Source organism: Macaca nemestrina, chromosome 16, assembly GCF_043159975.1.
Source record: "Macaca nemestrina isolate mMacNem1 chromosome 16, mMacNem.hap1, whole genome shotgun sequence".
NCBI classification, from domain to species: domain Eukaryota; kingdom Metazoa; phylum Chordata; class Mammalia; order Primates; family Cercopithecidae; genus Macaca; species Macaca nemestrina.
Window position 1 is genome coordinate 96,153,936 of NC_092140.1, and position 14,621 is coordinate 96,168,556.

At 38.1% G+C, this 14,621-nt stretch overlaps 1 protein-coding gene across 12 annotated transcripts in view; it reads left to right on the top strand.

Annotated features, from left to right (window-relative positions):
- LOC105485958 (katanin catalytic subunit A1 like 1) overlaps positions 1-14,621 on the top strand; it is a 256,796-nt gene that overhangs the window by 93,387 nt on the left and 148,788 nt on the right. For 4 of the 12 annotated variants that reach the window (XM_071081487.1, XM_011748598.2, XM_071081488.1 and 1 more), the window contains exon 11: positions 311-6,597. The exons of the other annotated variants lie outside the window; for them this stretch is intronic. In XM_071081487.1, the coding sequence (XP_070937588.1) occupies positions 311-509 (199 nt within the window). In that variant the 3' untranslated portion in view covers positions 510-6,597. Of the gene's footprint in view, positions 1-310; positions 6,598-14,621 lie in introns of those variants that run through there. 12 annotated transcript variants of the gene reach the window in all.

The window sequence follows — 14,621 nt, forward strand, 5'->3', positions numbered from 1 at the left end:
TTCAAAATTCGACTTCGGTTTCTTAAACTTCTTGGCTGTCTTTGAGGAGCAAGTGGGAAAATATAATTCAGTACTGTTTGAGCTTAACTTAGACTTTTAGGGTTCATTAACTGTACATTTCATGTTTCTGGTTATTTGCATCCTGTTTTAACTTCTGCCGAACCCCCAGGATGTTTCTTAAGTGGAAAATTCTAAGAAGCCTCATAGAAAACATATAATCTTTTGATTGTTTTTTCATAACTTTGTTACAATTGAAAGTGTTTAAAACATGTGCAAAAATTACTGTTGACTGATTGTGGTGTATTTTTAGGGATGCCTCTTTAATGGCAATGAGACGGCGTATCAATGGCTTAGGTCCAGAAGAGATCCGTGCACTTTCTAAAGAGGAACTTCAGATGCCTGTTACCAAAGGAGACTTTGAATTGGCCCTAAAGAAAATTGCTAAGTCTGTCTCTGCTGCAGACTTGGAGAAGTATGAAAAATGGATGGTTGAATTTGGATCTGCTTGAATTTCTGTCAACTCTTTAATTTCTGGTATTTTTGTTTATAAAATATGAAGAAATTCCTGCAATTTTTAAAAAGCAGATTTGGAATTTTTTTCAGTGGAGTGATTTTCACTTAAAGGAAAAAAAACATCTAAAACTGTGAAGAATACTAAATGTAGTTGAGAAATAATTCAGGGCGAGAGTTTGCTAGTCTCCCTTCCCTCGCTTTGTACTGGTATTCCACGTATTCCTGCATTAATATTGCACACCCAAACCAGTCTATCAGGGAGGCTGAAGAGAGGGAGCAGTGTACTATTTTAGAAACTTGTTTACAGAAGATTTAGAAATACCCCTATTTCTCATTTGCAGTTGTTTTTCTTTGTTTTTGTTTTTGTTTTTTTCCACTTCTTTGCTCTGTCAACATGAGGGACCTATCTATACAGGTTGACTTTTAACATCAAAATTGGATTTGTGTCACACTCTGTATTTATTGTTAAGAGAAGAATGACAGTATGTTTTGGAGGAAATAATTTACTGATTAAACCTTTAGAATTTATGACTTACTGTTAGGAGTCTGTCATATGGTTAGAATTTTTACTTCCCCTCCCGCTGCCATTTATTCTACTAGCTACTTAATAACGTCTTGAGCTTTATTGAGGAATATTCTCACGCTCTGTGGTATTTGAATCATTTTGCCAGGTCATTTCTCTGTCTTTAGTATTTTTTTGCTGGTGCTTCTTATACTTAATATGGAAAGGTGGGAAGAATATTGCATTAGATGTAATTCTTCATTCTAGACTTCCAAGTGTGTTTTCACTTTTCTTGTGTGTGTGAAGGAGTCTCACTCTGTCACCCGGGCTGTGTAGTGCAGTGGCATGATCTTGGCTCACTGCAACCTCCGCCTCCTAGATTCAAGCAATTCTCCTGTGTCAGCCTCCCAAGTTGCTGGGATTATAGGTGCGCACCAGCATGCCTGGCTGTGTTTTCACTTTTCTTTCAATATGTTCAAACAGATGTATAGCCATTATTTTTCTCAGCTCCAACATTGTTTGATTTTTGTTGAATTTGATTTTAGTATTTGAGATAAATACTTTTGCGTTCTAAACAAGTCCATTCTCTGTGGCTAACACAAAACAAATGAAATCTTTATAGTATTCCAGACAGCTAGTTTAACAAAACAGCATTGTACATAATGAATGATGTTCATTTGAAAATTCTAAAACTTGTCCTTGTCTAGGTTGAGAACTTTTACACACAGTAAGATAAGGATAGAAATCTGACATGCTCACTCAATACAGCAGGAATTACACCTTAGAAAGAAGCCAGAAAAAGTGAATGGCATATATCCAATCACAAGTAAATGATCCTGGCGTTAGTTTTTATGATTACATGTGTCTTATTAGGCAATTTATGCTTTAATGGTCAAGCTTTTAAAACTTTGTATTTGATAACATCCTGAATTATCAGTTTTGAGTAGCACCTACTGGTTTAAAACTAAAAATAATACAGCTTTTTGGACACTTAATCAAGATACTAAGAAGGTTTTTTTTTTTAAAAAGAGATTGATTATTTTTCCCTGCTAAAAACTATAAATGCCTTATGTTCTTTTCAGATAACTTAAGTCTGACTCTAAACTCCAGTATTCATCTGATGCTGTAAATTGCCGTTCTTTCTGAGATACAGATTATAAGATGCCAGATCATAAGACATCATGATTTTATTGTAATTGAATTCTTCCTAAAAACTGAGAGAAGTTTCCTTTTATTAACTTTTAAAATAAAGAAATAAGTAGTTTCATTGAGATTATTTTGCAAACGATTGCCATTCAGAAATGTACTTTTTTTCCCCTGAAGTTGTAGGAGCCATCACTAAAACATTAGTCTTGTTATTGTTAAAACTTGTTTGTATTGGGCTGGTGCAAAAGTAATTGTGGCTTTTCCATTACTTTCAATGGCAAAAACCGCAATTACTTTTGCACCAGCCTAACAATAGTTGATTAGTGAGACCTTTTCTGGGTTTCGTATTAATTATCTTGGTGTGCATTTAATTATTTTTCTGAATTCATGGATAATGACATAGTAATTGTGTTTCTTTTAATACCAGTTATTCAGTATTTGGCAACTCAGACTTCCTAGGAGCTTATCTTTACCATGTTAAGTGAGTCAGCTGTGCTTTGTATTTCCCTTGTTTCTCATTTTGCCCTATCAGTGGATGGTAAATGCTTTGTATGTCTCAAATCCCTTAAAGGATCTTAAAGACATCCCTCAGGTGTTCTATTTAACTTTTATTTTATTTTATTTTAATTATTTTATTCTATTTTATTATTTTATTTTATTTTTATTTTATTTTATTTTGAAACGGAGTCTTGCTCTGTCCCCCAGGCTGGAGTGCAGTGACGTGATCTCGGCTCACTGCAACCTCTGCCTCCCAGGTTCAATCCATTCTCCTGCCTCGGCCTCCTGAGTAGCTGGGATTACAGGTGCCACCGCGCCCGGCTTATTTTTTTGTACTTTTAGTAGAGACAGAATTTCACCATGTTGGCCAGGCTAGTCTCGCACTCCTGACCTCAGGTGATCCACCCACATCGGCCTCCCAAAGTGCTGGGATTGCAGGCGTGAGCCACTGCTCCTGGCCCCAACTTTTAATGTACAACACACACACACACACACACACACACACACACTCTCTCTCTCTCTCTCTCTCTCTCTCTCAGGCGTGAGCCACTGCTCCTGGCCCCAACTTTTAATGTACAACACACACACACACACACACACTCTCTCTCTCTCTCTCTCTCTCTCTCTCTCTCAGGCGTGAGCCACTGCTCCTGGCCCCAACTTTTAATGTACAACACACACACACACACACACACACACACACACACACTCTCTCTCTATTTCAGAAGACAGTGTGTTGCCTTACCCAGAATGAGTTTTAGGATTACGGGCGTGAGACAGACATACACACACACACACACACACACACACACACACACACACACACACACACACAGAGTCTTTATTGCAGAAGACAGTGCATTGCCTTACCCAGAATGAGTGCTTAGATTACAGGTGTGAGCCGCTCTGCCCAGCCCTTTTAATGTACATCTCACACACACACACACACACACACACATACACAGACTGTCTTTATTGCAGAAGACAGTGTGTTGCCTTACCCAGAATGAGATTGAATTGTTTTGCTTCGTTTTGTTTTGTTATTCTGTGTTGCGGTAGCAGATGCATTATCAAAGGAAAAATATTTGGCTCCTTTAATTCCTCTGAAAACATGAGTATTTTGAGTTCTGCAGCACAATGACTGTAGGACTAAGCTAAGTCTGCTTTGCAGATATCTGATCAGATAGTCCCTACATTCTGTAGATGTGTATTGGTTGGTCCAAGACACAGTGGGTGGGAGCTCTGTGGACCAAGACAAAGCTGGACTAGAGAGTACAGTTCCAACTTGGCAGTTTCTCTAACGGCTCTATATAGCTTCTGGCTTCTACTACTGAAACAAGATCACTGATGGAGAGGCATAGTAATCTGTTTGCACTTTGGAAAAATAATATATAAAAGTGTTTCCCCCTCTTAGCACTTTAAATCTGTTTTGAAATTAGAACTGATATCCATTTGTTTGAATAGTGTGTAACTATTATAGATCTATTTTAATGAACAATTTTTACCATTTCCCAAGCTGCCTATTATAAGCATAACATGTTTAAACCTTTTGCCCCATAATTTCTTTTTTTAAAGGAAATTAATATTAGTGAAATATATCAAACCCCTCTTTAATGGAAGCTGCAACCTTCTAGTGATCCAAGTAGACAATAGATGGTGGCATCACAGACTGTATCTACACACTTTCGAATCTGACCACTGCCTCCCACAATACCGAGCCATTTTGGAAGGGGAAAACGTGGTGGTCTAGCTCTATAGCTTGGGGCTTAATTTCAGCTTCTGAGATCACAGTTTTTGGGAAGTCATATTTCACTCTCAAAACGTAGGCTTAGAGCACGAATTGCTCAAAAAGTAAGCAAACCAATACCTGGTGAATCTATGGTCATATACATACACCAGGGGAAAATGTGTGTGTACAACCCAAATTTACAGTATGATTGTCATTATTTGACTTTGCTTTATGTAGCCTGACTCTGTTGAACATAAAATTGTTAGTACTCTAAGTTTTGGATAGCCTGAGTTCATTTAAACTCCTTCCTTAGGAATAAGTTTTTATATACACTGCTAAATCTGTGATGAGAATCATGAAACAGTAACCAGCTGAGGTAGCTATGATTCACTTTCTCCCCACCCTAACATGAGATAAAATGAAGGACCTAGGCAAGTATTTCATGTTGTGTGAGTGGACTTTGGTTGCTTCAATATTGCCTAGGTTATTGAGTCTTTCTCTGCCTAATAGTGGATTCCCACTCTTAAGATAAGTTTTATCTTATTAATGATAAATCACTTTAGGGTATATTCTGTATGACAGGCATAAAATGTTAAGGGTGAATGCTGGCCTTTTCCAAGAAAAGGCCACCTTAACTCGTATGAGGGAAAAGTCCTAACTATTCTCTTTTATGTACCTTTTTTTTCTTAAACGGTTTTGATTGTATATTTTTAAGAAACCGCTTAATTTGTGATGCACATAATATTTATGTGAACCTAAGAATATGTCACAATAGAAAAAAGAAATTATAGTTGGGGGACATGTTGGGGGATAAAAATATTTAAGCTTCAAATGTTTTAGTCTCATATCCACTAACTATTTTTACAGAAAGCTAAAAACTCTGTTGTGATTATTTTAAGTTTAGTTATTTATACTTTTAAATTTGGCTTTTCGTACTTATTTAATTTTTTTGACATTTGCTTTTAATATTTGTTTCTTAATGTGGAAATTGTGTATTTTAATAATCAAATTCTTAGGATAGTAGGTATATTTTTAAACATTCACCTCATTAACAAATAGATCTTTGAATTTTTATTGGGTTTTTTGGCTGCAGACAACTCTTTAGCTTTAATGTTATTTCTGAATTCCCAGTGACTTATTAATAAAAACAGGAAAGATGTTTAGGTAATGTCATAAAATTTATTTTACTTTTCTCGTTTCCTGAGAAAATAAATGAAAAAACCCTGGATATTGCCTTATTACCAGCAGTGTGTAGATTTTTGTATATTTGGAAATTTGGCACAAAAAAATAGGGAATTAGTATAGAGAAGTTTCCCTCCTATAAAAGGACTCCCATTTGATTATTTGAAACTATAAAATGCACTTTTACTTTACCATATCTGAAATGACAAAATATTGCCCTTTGGAAAACCTGATCTTTGCACGTGTAATTCCCAGAGTCTACCTCAGTTAACCAGGCTTAGTTTTAGGCAGGAATGAATTGAATTAAATTCAGTTCATCGTCTATGCAGATTTGTTTCTTTTAAGCACGTCCTTCCCTCCTGCTGTTGCCCTCCTCCCATTAACTTTCCTTTTTAATCTTGAAATTGTTTAAAATATTTCGTCTTTCTTTCCCTAGCAAAGCGTTTATATTCCAAATAAGGCCTCTCTGAAACGTCTGAATTACTTTTCCCTTCTTTGTTGTGGTCAGCTTCATTATTTGGAAGTATTGCATTCAAAGCAGCAGTGTCAAACATGACACACATCTGTTTTCTTATAGTTTCATAAATACAAACTAATGTGATGACCTTAAAAATTGTGGATCCTACATGTTCCTATGTTCATTCTCTGAAAACCTGAGTAACTTTATGAAAACACACAAACCTGGACAAATGTCACATTTTTGTGACATTTTCACTGACAAATGTATATTCATATGATGGTACGGCAGCAGGGAGCGGCCCCCCGTTAGCATGGTTGTGAGTGGACAGTGTCCAGCAGGATCACTGCACGTTATGATGGCTTGTAAGTGCGTTGTTAAGACTTTTGCTTCAGTGTTTGTCTCCCAGTATCTGAACCTAATTTAAAGAAAAAGACGTTTCCAAGTTGTATTTATTAAATGTGTTTTTCCTTACATTTTGTGCTGCTACTTTGCCAATCTCATTAGCTTAGTTGTGTTTGTGCTTAGGTTATATTTGGTAATAAACTTATAGAGTGTTGGTTGTCGTCACTTTCTGTGTGGTTCATTTTGATCTATAGTCACGGACGCACTTCTTGCCACCGGTGGGAACAACAAACCCCTCACTAGTAAGGAATGGCTTTCCCCAGATTTTTGTTCTCATAAAATCACGTATTGTAAACCTGACATTTTGTATTGGCTATGCTTATGCCAATAATTTCAAGGTCGATGCAGGTAAGATGTGTGTTTTTTCAATTAATTCCAACTGGCATAATCAATACACTTGTCTTACTTGTGTAGCACCATTGCAAAGTGGATGTTCCATATGGTGAATTTTCTAGATGACTAAGTCTTTATGACCTCCTCTAAACAATTTTTTTTAGTTAATAGACTTTATTTTTTTTAAGCAGTTTTAGGTTTACAGAAAAATTGAGCAGAAAATTTGGAGCTCCCATTTACTCACAACCCCCGCCCCAGTTTCTCCTCTTACTAACATCTTACATTAGTGTGGTATATTTGTTATAATCGATTAACTGATGTTGATGCATTATTATTATTCAAGTCCATAGTTGACATTAGGGTTCACTTTGCGTTATACACTTACGGGTTTTGACGAAAGCATAATGTCATGTATCCATCTTTACGACAGCAGACAAAATCGTTTCACTGCTCAAAAATTCCCTGTGCTTTGCCTATTCATCTTTCCCTCGCCTCCCAATTCCTGGCAACACTGAGCTTTTTACCGACTCTCTAGTTTTGTCTTTTCCAGAATGTCATATAGTTGGAATCGTATAGGATGTAGCCGTTTTAGACAGGCTGCTTTTACTTAGCAGTATGCATTTAAGGTTCCTCCATGTCTTCCTGTAGCACGATAGTTCATTTCTTTTTAGCACTGAATAGTACTCCGTTGTCTGGATGTACCACAATTTGTTTATCCATCCACCTACTCAAGGACATCTTGTTTGCATCCAAATTTTAGCAATTATGAGTAAAGCTGCTCTAAACGTTCATGTGCAGATTTTTGCAAGCACATAAGTTTTCAGTTTACTTGAGTAATTATGGATGTGATTGCCGGAACGTATGGTAAGAGTATGTATAGTTTTATAAGAAACTAGCAGGCTGTCTTCCAAAGTGGCTGTACCGTTATATATTCCCACTTGCAATGAGTAAAGGTTTCTGTTGCTCCACATCCTCGCCAGCATTTGATGTTGTCGGTAGTTTGGGTTTTGCCATTCTAAGAGCAATAATGATGCTAACAAGCCTAACAGCTGGTTCACTAGGTTCACTGATAGGTGTGTAACGGTACCTCGTTGTTTCCATTGCAGTTTCCAGATGATGTGGAACATTTTTTCATGCGCTTATCAATTTGAAACTTTGCTAAACCGTATCACATTTGTTCCTTGAGTTTGTAAACTGAAGAATTGGAACTTACCCTTTTCTTCAGGATTCAGAGTTATGAGGTCAGTCCCTTGTTTTATGCCACTCTCTGCAATTAGTGGAGGGGTAGGAGGGCCTTTTTTTTTTTTTTTTTTTTTAAAACCTGTCTCACTGACTGGTCGTTGAGTTTTCATGTTTGCTTTTATAACATTTCCACTGGTCTCTTACCAGCCTTTCTTCCTCTTCCGATGTCCTGTTTCCAGTCTTCAGTGAACCTAGAGAAATAGTTGTTAGGCTTGTTAGCATCATGTGTGAATGAGTACTGCAGTTTAGGGATGAGGAGTGGTGGGGAGGTCTATTCTTGGGCTCTAATGCTGTGTGTCGTTTCTCTGGGCTCTCCGTGGCCTTTTTAGCTTTATCTTTGGATCCCAGAAGTGCTCCTGATGGACCAAGTGTGAAGGAGATATTTTTGCATAATTATGGTGCCATGCAGTTGTGTAATATTTACAACTGGAAGGGAGCTAGCAACAATTTAATTCCATGGCCCCAGCCGGTTTTCTTCCTATGACCATGAGGGAGGTGTCGATCTCTTGGGAGGTATAAAGAAAAAGAATTAGGTTAAGTGGGACCAAGACAGGAGACATTTGTGGCTAGAGCCCTCCCACTCTCCCTGCAGTCCTTTCTCCAGTGCATATGACCAGTGCCACCTGTGACTGACCTGGCTCCCATGGCAGAGCATGGCGCAGTGTTGGAGTGTTTGCCCAGAGATGCCAGGAGTTTAACTAGAAATCGTGAGGGAAGATAGAAGCATTGCCTGGCTTCGTCCCTTCCCAGCATCAGCTGCTACCTTTCTAATGATAAGCAGAAAGGCAGGGTGGGCGCAAGTCTCACCTGGCCGGTTCCAACAACAGATGCCCCAAGGCTGGAGGCTGGTCTCAGGTGCTCCTCCCCCTCCCTGGCTGGATGTCACCACTTCAACTGCACCTGGCCAGGCAGACGTGGGGCTTCACCTGGGCATTCCTCTGGCTCCTGCTACACCCAGAACAGGGCAGAAAGGGATCAGGGGAGAGAGAACATGTGCTCTGTGGTTACTTCTTATCCTTTTTACACTCAGAAAAGCTTGATGGGCAACTCTTTCCTAGTTTTACCTATTCTGATATCTTCTTAAGACCTCCCCTGTAAGTTTTGAGAGACTCACCAGCAACCTACAGCATTGAGAGCTGAAATTAAGAGCAAATGACTTGGTCCCCTCATCTTACAGGTGAAGAGTTGAACTCATGAAAATTTAAAAATATATGTTCAAGATCGTATTCTGACCTGGAAGCAGAACTTATATCCGTTTCTGATCTTGAAGAGTGCTGCAGACAAGGCTTAAAGAAAGCAAGTCGGCCGGGTGCAGTGGCTCAAGCCTGTAATCCCAGCACTTTGGGAGGCCGAGACGGGCGGATCACGAGGTCAGGAGATCAAGGCTAACACGGTGAAACCCCGTCTCTACTAAAAATACAAAAAATTAGCCGGGCGTGGTGGCGGGCGCCTGTAGTCCCAGCTACTCGGGAGGCTGAGGCAGGAGAATGGGGTGAATCCGGGAGGCGGAGCTTGCAGTGAGCTGAGATCTGGCCACTGTACTCCAGCCTGGGTGACAGAGCGAGACTCCGTCTCAAAAAAAAAAAAAAAAAAAAAAAGCAAGTCAGATGGCAAAACATTTATTAAGGACCTTTAAGATTGCAGCAGGTACCAATACAGACAATTACCCGAGCTGATGATGGTTAAAAATAAGAAATGTAAGATAAGTTGACATCATAGGATTGGAACTAACATAATGTTTACTGTGTGCTAGATACTTTTATTTACTAAATTCATACATTAGCCCTAAAAGATATATTTATTCTTATTCTTTTTCTTCAGAAGAGAAAACTGAGGCTTATAGAGTGACTTGCTCTAGTTGAATGGCTCCTAAGAAGTGAAGAAGGATAGGAACCTAGGTCAATTTAGTTTCAGAACCCATTCCTTTGCCATATTCTAAGCTTACTCTCAACAATGTTAAAAACACACAAAAAGCACTCAATTTTTAAAATGTTGCATTCACCCATTTTTCTGAGGTTATGAATCACTTTTTAATCTTCCCTTTCTCTTACTGCTTTTTTGGTCAGATTTTTTAGGTAGACTATTGTGATAGGTTCTGTTTCAGAATCTATGTTGATAAGGCAAGAAAAGAGGGCTCTTGTGGGATTTAAATGAATTTGACACTATTGGCTCCTGTTTGCTCTCTCAGAGTGCAAATATATACCTATTGTTTTTAAGGGCAACGCTTAATGAAATGAACTGATCATTCTAAGAATTCCCATGAATCATAGGCCAACAACTTAGGTGGCATAGCACTCTAACAGTTACGTTTATTCCTGGAACCTCCAGCAGTCCTCTGCTGACTGGGTGACAGCTTCAGAGTCCTTAGCTGGACGTGTACTTGTCATCGGAGCATCACCAAGTCATGGAGGGGGCTCACTGTCCAACTTTGAAGCACCAGAACAAAGTTAATTCTGAATGTTCAAAATACTGACCATGGCCACGCCAACTGAACGCCCCTAATCTTGTCTGAATATTCAAAACGCCTGTCACTACATCTTAAATAATTTTTTAAACAAGTAACCATGGTATGACTACTGTATTCCATAACAAAAATCCTAAACTCCAGTGTTAGTAATTATTACGTAGAGGTGGATGAATTGAACTTCATTTGGGGTTTGTAAAATACCTCAAGCTATTTTTCAAACATTTCGAAATATGTTTTGTAACATTTCTCAAATATACTTTACTAAACATATTTCCTTTAATTTTTAAATCCTTTTTAAAGTGTTTGTTTAAGGGGAAATTTAATCCATGTGTTTCTGATTCATTTACAATGAACTCATCAAAGTTGTTTCTTAAGAATTAAGATTCTAAGAAGCCTGAGGAACTCTTCTCATGAATTTTGTCAGCCCTTAAAAGCCTTTTTCCAATCAAAACTTTTCCCCCTAAAGATAAATAAATGTGGATGAAATGTTTTAGTTTGGTTTACAATACAAAGCCCGTATTTCAAAATCTAACCTAGTTGTGAATTTAGGATAATAAACGATTCTGCCTTTACCGTAAGAGTTCACTTCATTTGTTGCTCTTCAAAGCAACTAACTGCAAAGGGTTTGCAATAACTGTGCTCTCCTGAAAACACACAACACTGACATTCCATACCGTCTTCTCAGATTCATAGCAAAGGTGACATAGGTGGGCTGGGCAAACATTAAACTAAGTCAGCTAGTTATTGGGGATCTACCATGTATGCTAAATATGCATACAGTACATAGTCACACATATACGTACATGTGAAAAGACTCATTTAAGTTACTTTTGTGTGTTTACCTATACTTACAAATTTTAACAAAGTTTATTTTTTATTTTATATTAATAAATTATTGTGTGAAGTGGCTACAATCGTTCTCATCTCTATATAGAAATGTTTTTTGCCTGAGATTTAGTTTAACAGGTTTCTGTTGCCTAGCAGTAGGTTTTTGAGAATAGCTTTTTGTATAGCTTTAATTGAACAGGTTGATTGCATGAAATCATCTTAGCAAAAGTAAGGTCATTGCAGTGAAGGTAAAAGGAACTATGCTGACAACTAATTGGATAGAATGTCATAAGCCACAGTGGATCTGGAAGAGATTTGCAGAAACGTAGCAACAAAAGAAGGGAGTTTGTTCAAGGCAGCTAGAAACTGCATTCAGAAATATTCATGTTAAAAGAAAGGCACCATTTCCTTGGTTCTCATTAGGGAATTGTGTGAAATACATATTTGTTCATCACAAGAAATAATCAGTTCCTATTTTTAGTGGAAACTTTTTCCCTGAGTTGTTTAGTATGGGATTATTAGACAATAAAAACATCTTTTCTGTACTTTTCAAAATATAAACTAATTTCTTACATATTTCATTGGTTTGTGCCGTAGATGAACTCTTAGTATTTTAGGAAAAAACTTCCATGATCATTCCTTTTTAAAACCAACACTTAAAATTGTCTTTATTTAAATCAAAATGCAAAACCTCTTGCATTAAGGGAGACTTTTACCTTTTACTTTGTATTTTTTCATATGATAATTATTTACTTTGTAAAAGAAATATAAAATTATAAAGATTTTTTAAAGCAATATTTGTAGAAATCAAATCAGTGTCTGCCCTTCTGTCTTCCAAAAGCCCTTGGCCTAAATAAGAGTCAGGCATAGCTGTTGACCCCATTTCATTTGACACAGAGGGAAGGAGTGTGTTGACCACTGTCACTCTCTCTCTCACCTAGGACAGCGCTCTCCAGGCTGCATTAACTGTGTCTCTCCAGCAGTAAATGTGTGAGTTACACACTGTTACTACGTTGGTAGTTTAAGGATACTTGTAAATTACAGTAGTATTTCTATATAATTTGTAAAAATCCATAAAATGTAGAAATATGAAAGACTATCATATGAAGACACTGAAAAGTAATCCTTACTGCTACAAAATCCTTCCAAAAAACATGAGTAATATTTTCATTGAGAGCCATGACATTAAATATACTTTCTTATTTTTTTAAATCTTAGGATAACAATTTAGGGACAGTGATTTTATTTTTTATTTCAATGCTTAGTTATAATGACCATTACAGCTAAAAATGTAACTTCACAAAGGTGTGTAGATCCACATGGAAGAAGCAGATCATTGGCTGCAATCTCAAGGAGCTTCAGTTTAAAATCATGCCCACTATGCAGAAGTTTTTATTTGGCTATTTGCATCTTTCTTGATGTCAGTCAGTTATTGCAAATGAATTGAAAGGTTGCATTTTGTGTTGAATGTGCAGAACCTGCTGCACCTCTTCATTTGGAAGATTTTAAAACAGGAAAATTATTTTAAGTTGCACATATTAGAGTTCTTAAAAAAGAGGCTCAGTGTTTTTGGCAACAAAATCATGTAACAATGGAAAAATATTTCCCAACATCAATTTTCTTCATGTAACATGGATTTCTTTCATATAGTAATTATTTTCTCATCCCTTTTAGGAAAAAGAATAAAGTTGTAGAGTATAGGAAATAAGCATTTCATTTTATCTAGATATGTATATGAGCCTGTTACTGTGCATACAGCAAAAATTTAATAAAAACAATAGCTTTGCCTTTATTATATCTGATACATTCTGATATTTTCTAATTGGTTTCATGTTGTAAAATTCCTGGACCTGCCCCAGGAAATTGATTTCATTACTTGTTAATGGTGGACAGCTTGTAATTTCAGACCTTCTCCTGGACTGCAGGGTGCCACCGGCTGCAGCCCTGGCCCTCTCCCAGCTTCCTCTGTACGGATTACTCAGTGACACATTTGACAAGTGGCCTGGTGAGCAGCAGTGGCCATGCCTGGTTTCCTGGCCACCCGGGGGCTCATCCTTCACCATGCTGTTCCTGACAGGCCATTGCGAGTCTCTTTATCGTTTGAACCTGACCAGTCAGGTTCTCAGGGTCAGGCACTGGGCATCTGTCCTCTCTCTGCCTGCCTCCCTGAACCTCAAATGCCTGGGGATTCTAACTCTGTCCCAGTGGTGGTTTTCTTGAATTTGATCAGTCTAGACATGATAGTTCTTGAAAGATTTAAGACACGCTTAATTTCTGTTGAGTTTTCATTTCTCCTCAGTCTTAAGATGATTCCTGACTTCTAGATATGATATGAATATGTCACTGTTCATTCCTTCTTTTTAAAAAAGTCAGCAGTGATCCCTGTGCCAGTGATGTTAAACACATCCCCTGGGGAAGGACCAGGTCACTGTGGTTCTTGTACTAGTATAGGACATTTAGATAGCTGCCAGCTCCCCAGGGCAGCACAGCTGCTTGGTGACCTCTCCTTGTTCCTGGAAGAGGAATAGGGCTCTTCAGTTACAGGACATGGGGCTGGAATCATTCAAGGGAGGACCAAGAGAGGAACAGAGACTCTTAGTCACTAACAGGAAAGCGATAAGGTCTGAGAGTCAGACTGCAAGGAAGAATCAAGGAAGGAGAGGATCGAGTTTTCAAGGGAAAGGAGTTCTTATGTGTTCTGCTGTGACCACCTGAAGAAGGTTGACAGAAGCTACAAATAGTTGGTCTTATTTGGACTGTGCCTCCTGTGGCCAAAGCACTGTTCCTGCTATTTGACTAGATACTTACTGGCTATTTAAAACAAGGCCTCATTTGGATCATGAGACGTATTTGGGTAGTGTGAGAACTTCAGCTCTGCAGTCAGAAAACGATTTTATCCTCAGCTCTACCACTTCTAAGCTGTGTGACTTTGGGCAAGTTACTTATCCTGTCTGTGGCTGTGTTATCTATCTCACCTCAGAATGGAGATAACAGGACCTTCCTTTGTAGGACTGTTGGGAAGATTAAATGACATACTGAATTTAAAGTACTTATCACGGCACCATACAGACCCTTAACGTTAGCTGCAGTGATGTGCGAGGGCTGGTACGTACCAGGCTGTCCCAAAGCCAAAGGAACGTTAAGGAATATTGCAAACCTTCCCACCATTGATAGCTGAAAGTGTAGCCACGGTGAGAGGATCCACACGTGGAAATCAGCCAACACTACACCAGGGCTTTACCCATCGCCTATCCCCCTGGAAGAGTTAGTCTACCAGCATATCACAGGTTAGCTCTTTTTATTTTTGTGGGTTTTTTTC